We start from the raw sequence: 18,781 nt of genomic DNA on the forward strand, positions 1-18,781 counted from the left end.
TTTTACAGATGCGCAATTGAGAGCATCCTGTCAGGCTGTATCACCGCCTGGTAGGGCAACTGTACAGCCCTCAACTGCAGGGTTCTCCAGAGGTTGGTGCGGTCTGCACAACGCATCACCAGGGGCAAACTACCTGCTCTCCAGGACACCTACAGCACCCGATGTCACAGGAAGGCCAAAAAGGTCATCAAGGACAACAACCCCCCGAGCTACTGCCTGTTCACCCTGCTACCATCCAGAAGGCGAGATCAGTAAAGGTGCATCGAAGCTGGGACTGAGAGACAGGGAAACAGCTGTCTCAAGGCCATCAGACTGTTAAATAGCTACCACTAGCACAGAGAGGCTGCTTCTCATATACACAGACTTGAAATCATTGGCCACTTTAATAAATTGAACACTAGTCACTTTAATAATATCTCCATACTGTCACTGCAGTCCCTGGTTCGAATCCAGGCTGCATCACATCCGGCCGTGATTGGGAGTCCCAATTGGCCCATTGTCGGCTGTGGTAGGCCATCATTGTAAATAAGAATTTGATCTTAACTGACTTGCCTAGTTAAATAAAGGTGTCAAAAAAAACGTATCATGCTTTACTCATCTCGTATTCTATTGTATTATATACTGTATTATATATATTATATATAGAATATACTGTATTCTATTCTACTGTGTCTTAGTCTATGCCGCTCTGACATTGATCGTCCATATATTTATATATTCTTAATTCCATTCTTTGCTTAGATTTGTGTGTATTGGGTATATGTTGTGAAATTGCTAATTACTTGTTAGATATTTCTGCACAGTCGGAACTAGAAGCACAAGCATTTCGCTACAACCGCAATAACATCTGCTAGCCATGTGTATGTGACTAATAAAATGTGATATGTTAAGTTCATTTGTGAAATGTATTTTCTTAATGCATTTGAGCCAATCAGTTGTGTTGTGACAAGGTAGGGGTGGTATACAGAAGATAACCCTATTTGGTTAATGACTAAGTCCATATTATAGCAAGAACAGCTGAAATAAGCAACGAGAAATGACAGTCCATCATTACTATAAGACATGAAGGTCAGTCCATCACTACTTAAGGACATGAAGGTCAGTCCATCATTACTTTAAGACATGAAGGTCAGTCAATCTGGAACATTTCAAGAACTTTGAAATATTCTTTAAGTGCAGTCGCAAAAACCATCAAACACAATGATGAAACTGGCTCTCATGATGACCGCCACAGGAAAGGAAGACCCAGAGTTACCTCTGCTGCAGATGATAGGTTCATTAGTTAACTGCACCTCATATTGCAGCACAAATAAATGCTTCACAGAGTTCAAGTAACAGACATCTCAACAGAAACTGTTCAGAGGAGACTGTGAATCGGGCATTATTGGTCGAATTGCTGCAAAGAATCCTCTACTAAAGGACACCAATAAGAAGAGACTTGCTTAGGCCAAGAAACACGAGCAATGGACATTTATACCTGTGGAAAATCTGTCTTTGGTTTGATGAGTCCAAATTTGAGATTTTTGGTTCCAACCGTCGTGTCTTTGTGAGACACCGAGTAGGTGAACGGATGATCTCCACATGTGTTGTTCCCACCATGAAGCATGAAGATGGTGTGGGGGTGCTTTGCTGGTGACACTGATTTATTTAGATTTCAAGGCACACTTAACCAGCATGGCAACCACAGCATTCTGCAGCGATACAACATCCCATTTGGTTTGCGTTTAGTGGGACTATATATATATTTTTTTTAACAGGACAATGACCCAAAACACACCTCCAGGCTGTGTAAGAGCTATTTCACCAAGGAGAGTGATGGAGTAGTGCATCAGATGACCTGGCCTCCACAATCACCAGACCTCAACCCAATTGAGATGAGTTGGACCGCAGAGCAAAGGAAAAGCAGCCAAGTGCTCAGCATATGTGGGAACTTCTTCAAGACTGTTGGAAAAGCATTCCAGGTGAAGCTGGTTGAAAGAATTGTAAGAGTGTGCAAAGCTGTCATCAAGGCAAAGGGTGACTACTTTGAAGAATCTCAAATATAAATCATATTTGATTTGTTTAACACTTTTTTTGGTTACTACATTATTCCATATGTGTTATTTCATAGTTTTGATGTCTTCACTATTATTCTACAATGTAGAAAATAGTAAAAATAAAGAAAAACCCTTGGATGAGTAGGCGTGTCCACACTTTTGACGCGCGTGTGTGAGAGGTTGACCGATTAATCGGAATGGCCGATTAATTAGGGCCGATTTCAAGTTTTCATAACAATCGTAAATCAGTATTTTTGGCGCCGATTTAAAGAAAAAATATATATATATATATTATTATTTTTATACCTTTTTATTTAACTAGGCAAGTCAGTTAAGAACACGTTCTTATTTTCAATGACGGCCTAGGAACGGTGGGTTAACTGCCTCGTTCAGGGGCAGAACGGCAGATTTTCACCTTGTCAGCTCGGGGGATCCAATCTTGCAACCTTATAGTTAACTAGTCCAACGCTATAACCACCTGCCTCTCGTTGCACTCCAAGGAGACTGCCTGTTACGCGGATGCAGTAAGCCAAGGTAAGTTGCTAGCTAGCATTAAACTTATCTTATAAAAAAATCATAACCACTAGTTAACGATATTACTAGTTTATCTAGCGTGTCCTGCGTTGCATATAATCTGACTGAGCATACAAGTCTGACTGAGCGGTGGTAGGCAGCAGCAGGCTCGTAAACATTCATTCAAACAGCACTTCGTTGCGTTTTGTCAGCAGCTCTTCGTTGTGCGTCAAGCATTGCGCTGTTTATGAGGCTGGTGTAACCGATGTGAAATGGCTAGCTAGTTAGCGGGGTGTGCGCTAATTGCTTTTCAAACGTCACTCGCTCTGAGACTTGGAGTGGTTGTTCTCCTTGCTCTGCATGGGTAACGCTGCTTCGAGGGTGGCTGTTGTCGTTGTGTTCCTGGTTCGAGCCCAGGGAGGAGCGAGGAGAGGGACGGAAGCTATACTGTTACACTGGCAATACTAAAGTGCCTATAAGAACATCCAATAGTCAAAGGTTAATGAAATACAAATGTTATATAGGGAAATAGTCCTATAATTCCTATAATAACTACAACCTAAAACGTCTTACCTGGGAATATTGAAGACTCATGTTAAAAGGAACCACCAGCTGTCATATGTTCTCATATGTTGAGCAAGGAACTTAAACGTTAGCTTTCTTACATGGCACATATTACTTTCTTCTCCAACACTTTGTTTTTGCATTATTTAAACCAAATTGAACATGTTTCATTATTTATTTGAGGCTAAATTGATTTTATTGATGTATTATATTAAGTTAAAATAAGTATTCATTCAGTATTGTTGTAATTTTTATTATTACAAATAAATACCAATTAAATCGGCCGATTTAAAAAAATATATATATATATATATTTTATTTATTTTGTATTTTTATATCGGGTTTTTTGGTCCTCTAATAATCGGTATCGGCGTTGAAAAATCATAATCGGTCGACCTCTAATCCACACGCTAGCTAGCTTGCTTATTCTGCTGTTTTTTTGTGTGTTGCTATGCAGGTATTTTCTCCATGGAGTCTGCCGAGAGGGGAATAGGTGCATGTTCTCTCATGACCTGACCACCAGTAAACCTTCAACCATTTGTAAGTTCTACCAGAGAGGTGTGTGTGCCTACGGAGAGCGCTGCAGGTAAGATCCAATATACTGACCACACTGATGGGCTGGAATGTACAGTTACTGTATGAGTTTTATGCTCATCTATAGTGTTCAGTAAATGTGTGTTTATTATCATTGTGTGTGTTTGGACTGTCTGTGTTGTAGGTATGACCACATCAAGCCATCTGGTGGTGGTGGTGGAGGAGGAGGGAGAGGTGTGCCCATGGACCTCCCTAACAGAAACCCCATCACTGCTGGGGCCTTCATCCCCCCTGGGGTGCCTGGACCTCTCGCCCCCACTGCACCCCAAGCCAGGCATCAGGGGGGGAAGAAACCGCTGGTGCTGAGAGATCGAGGTATGCAAGGTGGAATCTCACTGACCACATTTACATGCACACCAGTATTATTATTCTGTTTTTGAGATGACGCTAGGACTGGGCGATATATCAAATTAATTTCATTCATTTAAATGTTCTCATGTTGTCTTTTTGGTCTTGTCTCGTTCGCTCCTTCTGTGCTGTGCATCTTCCCATTTACACCAGAGATCTGTATATAATGACGAGATGCTCACGTCTCCGTCCTAACAATGGGAGTCGTCTCAAAGGTAGGAAGGCAGGCGACAAGCTTAAGGACAAAATAAGCCCATAGAAAAGCTTTGGCCTTATTTTGGACAGATTTTATCAAGAGTGAAACCTCTCGCTTTGCACCTTCCTCTATGGTTTACACACCACACCAAGCCCCTACCCCTTCCTCTCACGCCAACAACGTTGAGAGGTCACATCTTCCCCTGTGAAAAAGCGGTTTCAACTCGCTAGTTGCATTTGAGGTTTGGTCCAACAGAATCAGCCATATCAATCAACTTCTCCTCTAGTACAGTAAAATGAACTTTTCTACCCTTTTTGTCTCAACTACTCAAAATGCACGCAGAGCAGACACTCTTGTTTTAGTAGTATCAATGAACATTGATTATTGAAAATGAATGCTCAGTTTGTCCCGCACAGCGTTGGGGTACCACTGTAATACTAGCTGCCTAGTCTGCAATAAGCATAAAACACAATTATATATATTTTTGTATTGCTTTTTTCCCCCGCATTATTTAACTTATTTTGTACATAATGTTGCTGCCACCGTCTCTTATGATTGAAAAGATCTTCTGGAAATCAGAACAGCGAATACTCACTTCGAACTGGATGAAGATTTTTTTTCTTTTAAGTCCGACGCAAAGGATATACTGCCTCTCCGAGACCAGGCCCAAATCTCAGTCATTCGTGTGAAGAAAAAAAGGAAATTCAGGGGGCCTTGTGAGCATTTGTCTGCGAGTGGGTAACCCGCCTCTACCATCCATTCTATTGGCCAACGTGCAATCACTGGAAAATAAACTGGATGATCTCCGCCTGAGACTATCCTACCAACGGGACATAAAAATTTAATATTTTATGTTTCACGAGTCGTGGATGAACGACGAACGGATAATATTATTTGGGCTGGGTTTTCTGTGCATCGGCAGGACGGAACAGCTATGTCTGGTAGGACGAGGGGTGGGTGTGAAACTATTTGTCAATAACAGCTGGTCTACCAAGTGTTTTCCACACTATCTACCAAGAGAGTTAAGAGAGTTTTCATCTATATTTTTCGTAGGCGTTTATTTACCACCACAAACCGATGCTGGCACTAAGACCACACTCAACCAGCTGTATAAGGCCATAAGCAAACAAGAAAATGCTTATCCAGAAGCGGCGCTCCTAGTGGCCAGGGACTTTAATGCAGGGGAACTTAAATCAGTTTTACCTAATTTCTACCAGCATGTTACATGTGTAACCAGAGATAAAAAAAAATTCTAGACCACCTTTACTCTACACACAGAGACGCATACAAATCTGACCATAATTCTATCCTGATTCCTGCTTACAAGCAAAAACTAAAGCAGGAGGGACTCGTCAGATGACGCGGATACTACGCTACAGGACTGTTTTGCGGGCACAGACTCGAATATGTTCCAGGATTCATCCAATGGCATTGAGGAGTATACCACCTCAGTCATCGGCTTCATCAATAAGTGCATCGACGATGTCGTTCCCACAGTGACCGTACGTACATATCCCAACCAGAAGCCATGGATTACAGGCAACAGAGCTGCACCTTTCAAGGATGGGGACACTAATCCAGACGCTTATAACAAATCCCGCTATGCCCTCAGACGAACCATCAAACATGAAAAGTGTCAATACAGGACTAAGATTGAATCCCACTACACTGATTCTGACGCTCGTCGGATGTGGCAGGGAAACGGACACAAAAACAACAAACCTTTCTGAACGTGATAATACCTTGACAAAGTTGTTAAATAGCATGTTAGTACATATTCTTTCAATATTTTGATGTTTTAGAAAGTTCTGTTGCGTACCTGTAATGGTAGAAAGAACGGACACAAGTTTACGTCTGCATAGTTCTGGCTAAAATGGAGCGCATGCTTGGCCAGAACTTGCCGTTTCTCCTACTGCCACAGTGCAACAGCGCCATCTATTGGCCTGATGGACTAAAGCGTGTTCTAAAGCATGGACAAAGCATAATGCTAAAGCATGTGGAATATACAATTTAGATTAAGACAAATGCATAAACAAATTAGTTAAAAATAATAAGGGGTGTCTGTTTATAGTGACTTTGTTTTCAACCTATTGCACCCACAAAGCTCATCACTAAGCTAAGGACCCTGAACCCCCTCCCTCTGCAACTCCCTCTGCAACTGGATCCTGGACTTCCTGACGGACCGCCCCCAGGTGGTAAGGGTAGGCGGCATCATATCTGCCACACTGATCCTTAACACGGGGCCCCTCAGGGGTGTGTGCTTAGTCCCCTCCTGTACTCCCTCTTCACCCACGACTGCTTGGCCAAGCACGAGTCCGACACCATTAAGTTTGCTGGTGACACAACAGTGGTAGGCCTGGTGGTAGGCCTGATCACTGACAACCTATAGGGAGGAGGTCAGAGACCTGGCAATGTCGTGACCGCTCGAGCCTGTGGATTACTGAACATAACGCGCCAACCAAATGGAGGTATTTTGGATATAAAAATAATCTTTATGGAACAAAAGGAACATTTATTGTGTAACTGGGAGTCTCGTGAGTGCAAACATCCAAAGATCATCAAAGGTAAGCGATTAATTTGATTGGTCACGAAAGTCAGAAAAGCAATCTACTTTGCTGCTAGCTGTTTGTAATGTTTTGTCTGCTGAGAGAGATGTCCTTACATAAACGCTTGGTTTGCTTTAGCTGTAAAGCTTTTTTGAAATCTGACACGCCAGGTGGATTAACAACAAGCTACGCTGTTTTTCTATATTTCACTTGTGATTTCATGAAAATCAAATATTTTTAGTAATTTAAATTGAAGTTGGTGCTCTGCAATCCAGCTGATGTTGAGGAAAATGATCCCGCTAACGCGATGGGTGCGCCAAGTAGTTAAACAGCTTGGAAAATTCCAGAAAATGATGTCATGGCTTTAGAAGGCTTCTGATAGGCTAATTGACATCATTTGAGTCAATTGGAGGTGTACCTGTGGATGTATTTCAAGGCCTACCTTCAAACTCAGTCCCTCTTTGCTTGCTTGAAATCATGGGGAAATCAAAATAAATCAGCCAAGACCTCAGAAAATAAATTGTCAACCTCCACAAGTCTGGTTCGTCCTTGGGACAATTTCCAAACGCCTGAAGATACCACGTTCATCTGTACAAATAATAGTACGTAAGTATAAACACTTTGTGACCACGCAGCCGTCATACTGCTCAGGAAGGAGACTCAGTCTGTCTCCTAGAGATGAACGTACTTTGGTGTGAAAAGTGCAAATCAATCCCAGAACAACAGCAAAGGACCTTGTGAAGATGCTGGAGGAAACAGGAACAAAAGTATCTATATCCACAGTAAAACAAGTCCTACATCGACATAACCTGAAAGTCCTCTCAGCAAGGAAGAAGCCACTGCTCCAAAACCGCCATAAAAAAGCCAGACTACGGTTTGCAACTGCACATGGGGACAAAGATCATACTTTTTGGAGAAATGTCCTCTGGTCTGATGAAACAAAAATAGAACTATTTGGCCATAATGACCATCATTATGTTTGGAGGAAAAAGGGGGGAGGCATGCAAGCTCAAGAACACCATCCCAACCGTGAAGCACGGCGGTGACAGCATCATGTTGTGGGGGTGCTTTTCTGCAGGAGGGACTGGTGCACTTCACAAAATAGATGGCATCATGAGGGTGGAAAATGATGTGGATATATTGAAGCAACATCTCAAGACATCAGTCAGGAAGTTAAAGCTTGGTCGCAAATGGGTCTTCCAAATGGACAATGACCCCAAGCATACTTCCAAAGTTGTGGTAAAACAGCTTAAGGACAACAAAGTCAAGGTATTGGAGTGGCCATCACAAAGCCCTGACCTCAATCTCATAGAATTTTTTGGGGCAGAAGTGAAAAAGCGTGTGCGAGCAAGGAGGCCTACAAACCTGACTGTTACACCAGCTCTGTCAGGAGGAATGGGCCAATATTCACCTTATTGTGGGAAGGTTGTGGAATGCTACCCGAAACGTTTGACCCAAGTTAAACCATTTAAAGGCAATGCAACCAAATACTTATTGAGTGGATGTAAACTTCTGACCCACTGGGAATGTGATGAAAGAAATAAAAGCTGAAATAAATAATTCTCTACTATTATTCTGACATTTCACATTCTTAAAATGTTGATCCTAACTGACCTAAGACAGGGAAATTTTACTAGGATTAAATGTCAGGAATTGTGAAAACGGTGTTTAAATGCATTTGGCTACGGTGTATGTACACTTCTGACTTCAACTGTATCAATGATGTCGCTCTTGCTGCTGGTGATTCTCTGATCCACCTCTGCGCAGACGACACCATTCTGTCTACATCAGGCCTTTTGGACACTGTGCTAGCAAACCTCCAAACGAGCTTCAACGACATACAACACTCCTTCCATGGCCTCCAACTCCTTTTAAATGCTAGTGAAACTAAATGTATGCTCTTCAACCAATTTCTGCCCGCACCCTCCCGCCTGACTAGCATCACTACTCTGGACGGTTCTGACCTCAAATATGTGGACAACAACAAATACCTAGGTGTCTGGTTAGACTGTAAACTCTCCTTCCAGACTCACATTAAGCATCTCCAATCCAAAATTAGAAATCAGCTTCCTATTTCGCAACAAAGCCTCCTTCAGTCATGCTGCCAAACATGGGGCAGGGTAGCCTAGTGGTTAGAGCGTTGGACTAGTAACCGGAAGGTTGCAAGTTCAAATCCCTGAGCTGACAAGGTACAAATCTGTCGTTCTGCCCCTGAACAGGCAGTTAAGTTAACTAGGCCTTCATTGAAAATAAGAATTTGTTCTTAACTGACTTGCCTAGTTAAATAAAGGTTAAACAAATAAAAATAAAATAAGATAAAAAATACCCTCGTAAAACTGACTATCCTACATATCCTTGACTTTGGTGATGTCATTTACAAAATAGCCCCCAACACTCTACTCAGCAAACTGGCTATCCGTTTTGTCACCAAAGCCCCATATACTACCCACCACTAACGGTCTGAGAGATGTGTGAGTTATTGCAGTCAAAATAGGGTGTCTGTGAGAAAGCACCTCAAGGATAAAGGAGATTCATAGACACAGAACCCTGCAAAGGAGTGAAAGAGATAAGAGAAAAGTCAGACATACTACTTTAAAGCCACACGGGAGTGGAAAATTACTGCTGAGCCCTTAGAAAACACTGGAACTATTGTTCTCTCCTGCAAGTTTGTAAAACTGTTATTGTTCACTGTCTTTTTTACTGTTGTTTACCTTTTTTGCACTGTTGGTTAGAGCCTGTAAGTAAGCATTGGATGTGTACAGGTACAATGATGGGTAAGCTGCTCTGACAGCTGATGCATAAAGTTAGAGAGGGAGATATAAGACTCCAACTTCAGAGATTTTTGAAATTCGTTCCAGGAAGGAAAGGTGGCAAAAGTAAGTGTTGGCTTTGGGGATGACCAGTGCAATGTACCTTCCGGAGCGCGTGCTCTCGTTGGCTGGCCCTCACTATAAATATCTGTCGCCAAACCCACTGGCTCCAGGTCATCTATAAGTCTTTGCTAGGTAAAGCCCTGCCTTATCTCAGCTCACTGGTCACCATAGCAACACCCACCCATAGCACGCGCTCCGGAAGGTACATTGCACTGGTGATGCTCTCCAGTGATGCTCTCCTGTGGTTCTCCACTGTGATTATCTGCACAGATCAAAGGGACAGGATCTAGTTTTAAAACCCTAGCCTGTGGTTGACCAATTAGAAGTCCTTACAGTACAACTGAGCCAATGGCCCAATAACAAGTATCCTATTTCAGGCTCACTGCATAGACAAATTCCTCATATGTCTCTGACCCATTTGATAAATGATTCCATATTACAGAAAAACCACTATTTCCGTTGATCGTTGTCTATTGACTTCTCGTCCTCTTGACCCTTCGTACTCTGTCTCTGCGTTGTGTATTTATCTTTGAAATATTCTTCTATTTTCAAAAAGATCACTTCAGAAAGTAGGTTACCTGCGCAGTTCGATCCACCATAGATATTTTGTTACGGTGCGTGAATGAGGACCCAAAAGCGAATTAACTTAAACAGAGCTTCTTTAATTACCAAACATAGGTAGGCTCAGACGGACCGGCAGACTCCGACAGGACAAGACAAGGTTACAGCAAACATGACGACAGTCTGGTTCAGGCATGAAACACAACAAACAAGAATCCGACAAGGACAGGAACAAAAACAGAGAGAGATATAGGGGACTAATCAGAGGGAAAAAGGGAACAGGTGGGAAACGGGGTGACGAGGTAGTCAGGAGGAGACAAGGAACAGCTGGGGGAAAGCGGGGGAGAAAAGGTAACCAAATACGACCAGCAGAGGGAGACAGGGTGAAGGGAAAGGACAGAGACAAGACACAACATGACAGTACATGACAGTACCCCCCCACTCACCGAGCGCCTCCTGGCGCACTCGAGGAGGAAACCTGGCGGCAACGGAGGAAATCCTCGATCAGCGCACGGTCCAGCACGTCCCGAGAGGGAACCCAACTCCTCTCCTCAGGACCGTACCCCTCCCAATCTACGAGGTACTGGTGACCACGGCCCCGAGGACGCATGTCCAAAATTCTACGGATCCTGTAGATGGGTGCGCCCTCGACAAGGATGGGGGGGGAAGACGAGCGGGGGCGCGAAGGACGGGCTTGATGCAGGAGACATGGAAGACCGGGTGGACGCGACGAAGGTATCGCGGAAGAAGAAGTCGAACTGCGACAGGATTAATGACCCGAGAAATACGGAACGGACCAATGAACCGCGGGGTCAACTTGCGAGAAGCCGTCTTAAGGGGAAGGTTCTGAGTGGAGAGCCAAACTCTGACCGCGACAATATCTAGGACTCTTAGTTCTACGCTTATTAGCAGCCCTCACAGTCTGCGTCCTATAACGGCAAAGTGCAGACCTGACCCTCTTCCAGGTGCGCTCGCAACGTTGGACAAAAGCCTGAGCGGAGGGGACGCTGGACTCGGCGAACTGAGATGAGAACAGCGGAGGCTGGTACCCGAGGCTACTCTGAAAAGGAGATAGCCCGGTCGCAGACGAAGGAAGCGAGTTGTGGGCGTATTCTGCCCAGGGGAGCTGTTCTGACCAAGACGCAGGGTTACGAAAAGAAAGACTGCGTAAGATGCGACCAATAGTCTGATTGGCCCGTTCTGCTTGACCGTTAGACTGGGGGTGAAAGCCGGAAGAGAGACTGACGGAAGCCCCAATCAAACGGCAAAACTCCCTCCAAAATTGAGACGTGAATTGCGGACCTCTGTCCGAAACGACGTCTGACGGAAGGCCATGAATTCTGAAAACATTCTCGATGATGATTTGTGCCGTCTCTTTAGCAGAAGGAAGCTTAGCAAGGGGAATGAAATGAGCCGCCTTAGAGAACCTATCGACAACCGTAAGAATAACAGTCTTCCCCGCTGACGAAGGCAGTCCGGTGACAAAATCTAAGGCGATGTGAGACCACGGTCGAGAGGGAATAGGAAGCGGCCTGAGACGGCCGGCAGGAGGAGAGTTACCGGACTTAGTCTGCGCGCAGACCGAACAAGCAGCCACGAAACGACGCGTGTCATGCTCCCGGGTGGGCCACCAAAAACGCTGGCGAATGGAAGCAAGCGTACCCCGAACGCCAGGGTGGCCGGCTAACTTGGCAGAGTGAGCCCACTGAAGAACGGCCAGACGAGTAGGAACGGGAACGAAAAGAAGGTTCCTAGGACAAGCGCGCGGAGACGGAGTGTGAGTGAGCGCTTGTTTTACCTGCCTCTCAATTCCCCAGACAGTCAACCCGACAACACGCCCCTCAGGGAGAATCCCCTCGGGGTCAGTGGAGGCTACTGAAGAACTGAAGAGACGAGACAAAGCATCAGGCTTGGTGTTCTTAGAGCCCGGACGATAAGAAATCACGAACTCGAAACGAGCGAAAAACAGCGCCCAACGCGCCTGACGCGCATTAAGTCGTTTGGCAGAACGGATGTACTCAAGGTTCCTATGGTCAGTCCAAACGACAAAAGGAACGGTCGCCCCCTCCAACCACTGTCGCCATTCGCCTAGGGCTAACCGGATGGCGAGCAGTTCGCGGTTACCCACATCATAGTTACGTTCCGACGGCGACAGGCGATGAGAAAAATACGCGCATGGGTGGACCTTGTCGTCAGAGAGGGAGCGCTGAGAAAGAATGGCTCCCACGCCCACCTCTGACGCGTCAACCTCGACAACGAACTGTCTAGAGACGTCAGGTGTAACAAGGATAGGAGCGGATGTAAAACGATTCTTGAGGAGATCAAAAGCTCCCTGGGCGGAAACGGACCACTTAAAGCACGTCTTGACAGAAGTAAGGGCTGTGAGAGGAGCTGCCACCTGACCGAAATTACGGATGAAACGACGATAGAAGTTCGCGAAGCCGAGAAAGCGCTGCAGCTCGACGCGTGACTTAGGGACGGGCCAATCAATGACAGCTTGGACTTTAGCGGGATCCATCTTAATGCCTTCAGCGGAAATAACAGAACCGAGAAATGTGACGGAGGAGGCATGAAAAGTGCACTTCTCAGCCTTCACAAAAAGACAATTCTCTAAAAGGCGCTGGAGGACACGTCGAACGTGCTGAACATGAATCTGGAGTGACGGTGAAAAAAATCAGGATATCGTCAAGGTAAACGAAAACAAAGATGTTCAGCATGTCTCTCAGGACATCATTGACTAATGCCTGAAAGACAGCTGGAGCGTTAGCGAGGCCGAAAGGAAGAACCCGGTATTCAAAGTGCCCTAACGGAGTGTTAAACGCCGTCTTCCACTCGTCCCCCTCCCTGATGCGCATGAGATGGTAAGCGTTACGAAGGTCCAACTTAGTGAAAAACCTGGCTCCCTGCAGGATCTCGAAGGCTGAAGACATAAGAGGAAGCGGATAACGATTCTTCACTGTTATGTCATTCAGCCCTCGATAATCTATGCAGGGGCGCAGAGACCCGTCCTTCTTCTTGACAAAAAAAAACCCCGCTCCGGCGGGAGAGGAGGAGGGGACTATGGTACCGGCGTCAAGAGCTACAGACAAATAATCTTCGAGAGCCTTACGTTCGGGAGCCGACAGAGAGTATAGTCTACCCCGGGGGGGGGGTGGTTCCCGGAAGGAGATCAATACTACAATCATACGACCGGTGTGGAGGAAGAGAGGTGGCCCTGGACCGACTGAACACCGTGCGCAGATCGTGATATTCCTCCGGCACCCCTGTCAAATCACCAGGCTCCTCCTGTGAAGAAGAGACAGAGGAAACAGGAGGGATAGCAGACATTAAACATTTCACATGACAAGAGACGTTCCAGGAGAGGATAGAATTACTAGACCAATTAATGGAAGGATTATGACAAACTAGCCAGGGATGGCCCAAAACAACAGGTGTAAAAGGTGAACGAAAAATTAAAAAAGAAATGGTTTCACTATGATTACCAGAAACAGTGAGGGTTAAAGGTAGCGTCTCACGCTGAATCCTGGGGAGAGGACTACCATCCAGGGCGAACAAGGCCGTGGGCTCCTTTAACTGTCTGAGAGGAATGTCATGTTCCCGAGCCCAGGTCTCGTCCATAAAACAGCCCTCCGCCCCAGAGTCTATTAAGGCACTGCAGGAGTCTGCCGGGTCCATTCTCGGTCGGATTCTTCTGTTACGGTGCGTGAATGAGGACCCAAAAGCGAATTAACTTAAACAGAGCTTCTTTAATTACCAAACATAGGTAGGCTCAGACGGACCGGCAGACTCCGACAGGACAAGACAAGGTTACAGCAAACATGACGACAGTCTGGTTCAGGCATGAAACACAACAAACAAGAATCCGACAAGGACAGGAACAAAAACAGAGAGAGATATAGGGGACTAATCAGAGGGAAAAAGGGAACAGGTGGGAAACGGGGTGACGAGGTAGTCAGGAGGAGACAAGGAACAGCTGGGGGAAAGCGGGGGAGAAAAGGTAACCAAATACGACCAGCAGAGGGAGACAGGGTGAAGGGAAAGGACAGAGACAAGACACAACATGACAGTACATGACATATTTAGCCTACTATCATTAATTTACTATAATTTAAATAAAGTTTCTGCTTATAATTTCCAACATTTGGTTGGCCATTTGTTTGTCAACTATAGTTAGATACATGCAGCTTCTCTTCTGTCTTAACTTGTTGACCTGGCCTAGAAGACTAAATAAATTAGACTTCAAGATGGTCTTACATTGATCTAATGAATGTGTTTAGTAATCTAGTTACACCTGTGAAGTTGAGTTGTTTCCTTTAGGGACCGGGGAGAAAAAGCATTAACTCCAAAACAGTGGAAAGATTGTTCCTGTACAAAATGTCCAAATGTCATGAGTTTGACTGGTTTTAAGGAAATTAAAAGCTGAGAACTAAGAAACACATTTCTTCACATAGCCATGCAATCTTCATAGACAGGCCATTCTAATGCCAATGTTTAACTTAAGAGCTTAGTGACATGGCACCGTTATAGGATGCCACCTTTCCAACAAGTCAGTTCATCAAATTTCTTCCCTGCTTGAGCTGTTCCAGTCAATTGTAAGTGCTGTTATTGGGAGGTGGAAACGTCTAGGGGCTTCAACGGCTCAGCCGCGAAGTATTAGGCCACACAAGCTCACAGAGCGGGACCGCAGAGTGCTGTAGCGCGTCTGTCCTCAGTTGTAACACTCAGTACCAAGTTCCAAACAGCCTCTGGAAGCAACGTCAGCACAATAACTGTTCGTCGGGAGCTTCATGAAATGAGTTTCCATCGCCGAGCAGCCGCACACAAGCCTAAGATCACCATGTGCAATGCCAAAAGTTGGATGGAGTTGTGTAAAGCTCACTGCTATTGGACTCTGGAGCAGTGGAAATGTATTTAACTTTTATTTAACTATAAATACCACCTTGCAGTATGATGGACAAATCTGGGTTGGTGGATGCCAGGAGAATGCTACTTGCCCAAATGCATAGTGGCAACTGTAAAGTTTGGAGGATGAATAATGGTCTGGGGCTGTTTTTCATGATTCAGGCTAAGCCTCTTAGTTCCAGTGAAAGGACATCTTAATGCTCCAGCATACAATGACATTCTAGACAACTTTGTGGAAACAGTTTAGAGAAGGACCTTTTCCTGTTTCAGCATGACAATTCCCCCATGCACAAAGTGAGGTCCAAATTGAAATGGTTTATTGCGATTGGTGTAGAAGAACTTGACTGGCCTGCACAGAGCCCTGATCTAAACCCCATTGAACACCTTTGGGATGAATTGGAACGCCGACTGAATTGGAACGCTGATGCTGTTGTGGCTGAATAGAAGCAAGTCCCCACAGCGATGTTTTACATTTATTTAACTTTTTTTTAACTATCTATTTACAATGACTGCCCAACCCGGCCAAACCCGAACCCGGATGACGCTGGGCCAATTGTGCGCTGCCCTACGGGACTCCCAATCACGTCCGGTTGTGATACAGCCTGGAATCGAACCAGGGTCTGTAGTGATGCCTCTAGCACTGAGATGCAGTGCCTTAGACTGCTGCGCCACTTAGGAGCGATGTTCCAACATTTACAGTGGCTTGTGAAAGTATTCACCCCCTTAGCATTTTTCCTATTTTGTTGCCTGGAATTAAAAATGATTTTTTGGGGGGGTTTGTATCATTTAATTTACACAACATGCCTACCACTTTGAAGATGCAAAATATTTTTCATTGTGAAACAAACAAGAAATAAGACAAAAAAACTGAACTTGAGTGTGCATAACTATTCACCACCCCAAAGTCAATACTTTGTAGAGGCACCTTTTGCAGCAATTACAGCTGCAAGTCTCTTGGGGTATGTCTCTATAAGCTTGGCACATCTAGCCCCTGGGTTTTTTTCCCATTTTTCAAGGCAAAACTGCTCCAGATCCTTCCAGTTGGATGGGTTCTGCTGGTGTACTTCAATCTTTAAGTCATACCACAGATTTCCAATTGGGTTGAGGTCTGGGCTTTGACTAGGCCATTCCAAGACATTTAAATGTTTCCCCTTAACTTCTTTGGGACTGGGCGGCAGTATTGAGTAGCTTGGATAAAAAGATGCCCAGAGTAAACTGCCTGCTACTCAGGCCCAAAAGCTAGAATATGCATATACTTAGTAGATTTGGATAGAAAACACTCGGAAGTTTCTAAAACTGTTTGAATGCTGTCTGTGAGTATAACAGAACTCATATGACAGGCAAAAACCTGAGAAAAGAATCGAACCAGGAAGTGGGAAATCTGAGGTTTGTAGTTTTTCAAGTCATTGCCTATCGAATACACAGTGTCTATGCGTTCATATTGCACTTACTAAGGCTTCCACTAGATGTCAACAGTCTTTAGAACCTTGTTTCAGGCTTCTGCTGTGAAGGGGGAGAGAAAGAGAGCTGTTTGAACCAGAGGTCTGGCAGAGTGCCATTAGCTGATCACACGTGCGCCCATGAGAGGTAGCTGCGTTCCATTTGCATTTCTAAAGACAAAGGAATTCTCCGGTTAGAACATTATTGAAGATTTATGATAAAAACATCCTAAAGATTGATTCTATACATTGTTTGACATGTTTCTACGAACTGTAATAGAACTTTTTTGATATTTCGTCTGAACAAGTGATCGCGCATTATGCATTTGGATTACTGGGCTAAACACTAAACAAACACTAAACAAAAAGGAAGTATTTGGACATAAATGAATGATGAAACAAAACAAACATTTATTGTGGAACTGGGATTCCTGAGAGTGCATTCCGATAAAGATCATCAAAGGTTAGTGAATATTTATAACACTATTTCTGACTTTTCTGACACCTCTCCTTCTTTGGAAAATCGCTGGATGTTTTTCTGTGACTAGCGCTGACCTAACATAATCGCAAGGTATGCTTTCGCCGTAAAGCCTTTTTGAAATCTGACACAGCGGTTGCATTAAGGAGAAGTGTATCTATATTTCCATGCATAACACTTGTATCTTTTATCAATCTTTATTATGAGTATTCCTGTAATTTGACGTGGCTCTCTGCACTTTCACAGGATGTTTGTTTGAGACCATGCATTTCTGATCATAACATACCAATTTCAAATGAGGTTTTTGGACATAAAGATTAACTTTATCGAACAAAACACACATTTATTGTGTAATATGAAGTCCTGTGAGTGCCATCTGATGAAGATCATCAAAGGTTAGTGATTTAATTTAATCGCTATTTCTGATTTTTGTCAGCACTCTCCTTGGCTGGAAAATTGCTGTATGGTTTTTTGTGACTAGGTGCTGACCTAACATAAAATGTTTGGTGTGCTTTCGCGTAAAGCCTATTTGAAATCGGACACTGGCTGGATTTACAAAAAGTGTATCTTTAAAATGGTGTAAAATACTTGTATGTTTGAGGAATTTTAATTATGGGATTTCTGTTTTTGAATTTGACGCATGAAGCATAGCGGTTGCAGCATCATGCTGTGGGGATGTTTTTCATCAACAGGGACTGGTCAGAATTGAAGGAATGATGGATGGAGCTAAATACAGGGACATTCTTGAGGGAAGCCTGTTTCAGTCTCCCAGAGATTTGAGACTGGGATGGAGGTTCACCTTCCAGCAGGACAATGACCCTATGCATACTGCTAAAGCAACACTCAAGTGTTTTAACTTCTCTGGGATATGTGGGACGCTAGCGTCCCACCTCGCCAACAGCCAGTGAAATTGCAGTGGGATTGTGTTCTCTGGGTGATGAGAGGTGTTGGGTTTGCGCCAGACATAGCGTTTTCCATGATGGCCAAAAAGCTCAATTTTACGCTCATCTGACCAGAGTACCTGCTTCCATATGTTTTGGGAGTCTCCCACATGCCTTTTGGCGAACACCAAACGTGCTTGCTTATTTTTCTTCTTTAACTTCTTGGGTCGAGCAATCCCGTATCCAGGAGCGTAATCATAGCCTCAAGCTCATTACCATAACGCAACGTTAACTATTCATGAAAATCGCAAATGAAATGAAAGAAATATATTCACTCACAAGCTTACCCTTTTGTTAACAACACTGTCATCTCAGATTTTCTAAATATGCTTTTCAACCATAGCTACACAAGCATTTGTGTAAGAGTATTGATAGCTATCATAGCATTAAGCCTAGCATTCAGCAGGCAACATTTTCACAAAAACAAGAAAAGCATTCAAATAAAATAATTTACCTTTTGAAGATCTTCGGATGTTTTCAATGAGGAGACTCTCAGTTAGATAGCAAATGTTCAGTTTTTCCAAAAATATTATTTGTGTAGGAGAAATCGCTCCATTTGTTCATCGCGTTTGGCTAAGAAAAAAACCCCGAAAATTCAGTCATTACAACGGCAAACTTTTTTCCAAATTAACTCCATAATATCGACAGACACATGGCGAACGTTGTTTAGAATCGATCCTCAAGGTGTTTTTCACATATCTATTCGATGATAAATCATTCGTGGCAGATGGGTTTCTCCTCGGAAGCAAATGGAAAAATACACGCAGCTGGAGATTATGCAATAATTTCG

The 18,781-nt window shown here is 44.0% G+C and overlaps 1 protein-coding gene across 9 annotated transcripts in view; it reads left to right on the top strand.

Moving 5' to 3' along the window:
* LOC110494846 (E3 ubiquitin-protein ligase makorin-2) overlaps positions 1-18,781 on the top strand; it is a 76,602-nt gene that overhangs the window by 18,268 nt on the left and 39,553 nt on the right. For 4 of the 9 annotated variants that reach the window (XM_090206542.1, XM_090206546.1, XM_090206538.1 and 1 more), the window contains 2 exons: positions 3,571-3,699; positions 3,832-4,022. In XM_090206542.1, the coding sequence (XP_090062668.1) occupies positions 3,571-3,699; positions 3,832-4,022 (320 nt within the window). Of the gene's footprint in view, positions 1-754; positions 2,571-3,570; positions 3,700-3,831; positions 4,032-18,781 lie in introns of those variants that run through there. The other 5 variants (XM_090206541.1, XM_090206539.1, XM_090206537.1 and 2 more) reach the window with 3 other exon arrangements.

Source organism: Oncorhynchus mykiss, chromosome 17 (assembly GCF_057628025.1).
Source record: "Oncorhynchus mykiss isolate SJ-2025 chromosome 17, ASM5762802v1, whole genome shotgun sequence".
Lineage (NCBI taxonomy): Eukaryota > Metazoa > Chordata > Actinopteri > Salmoniformes > Salmonidae > Oncorhynchus > Oncorhynchus mykiss.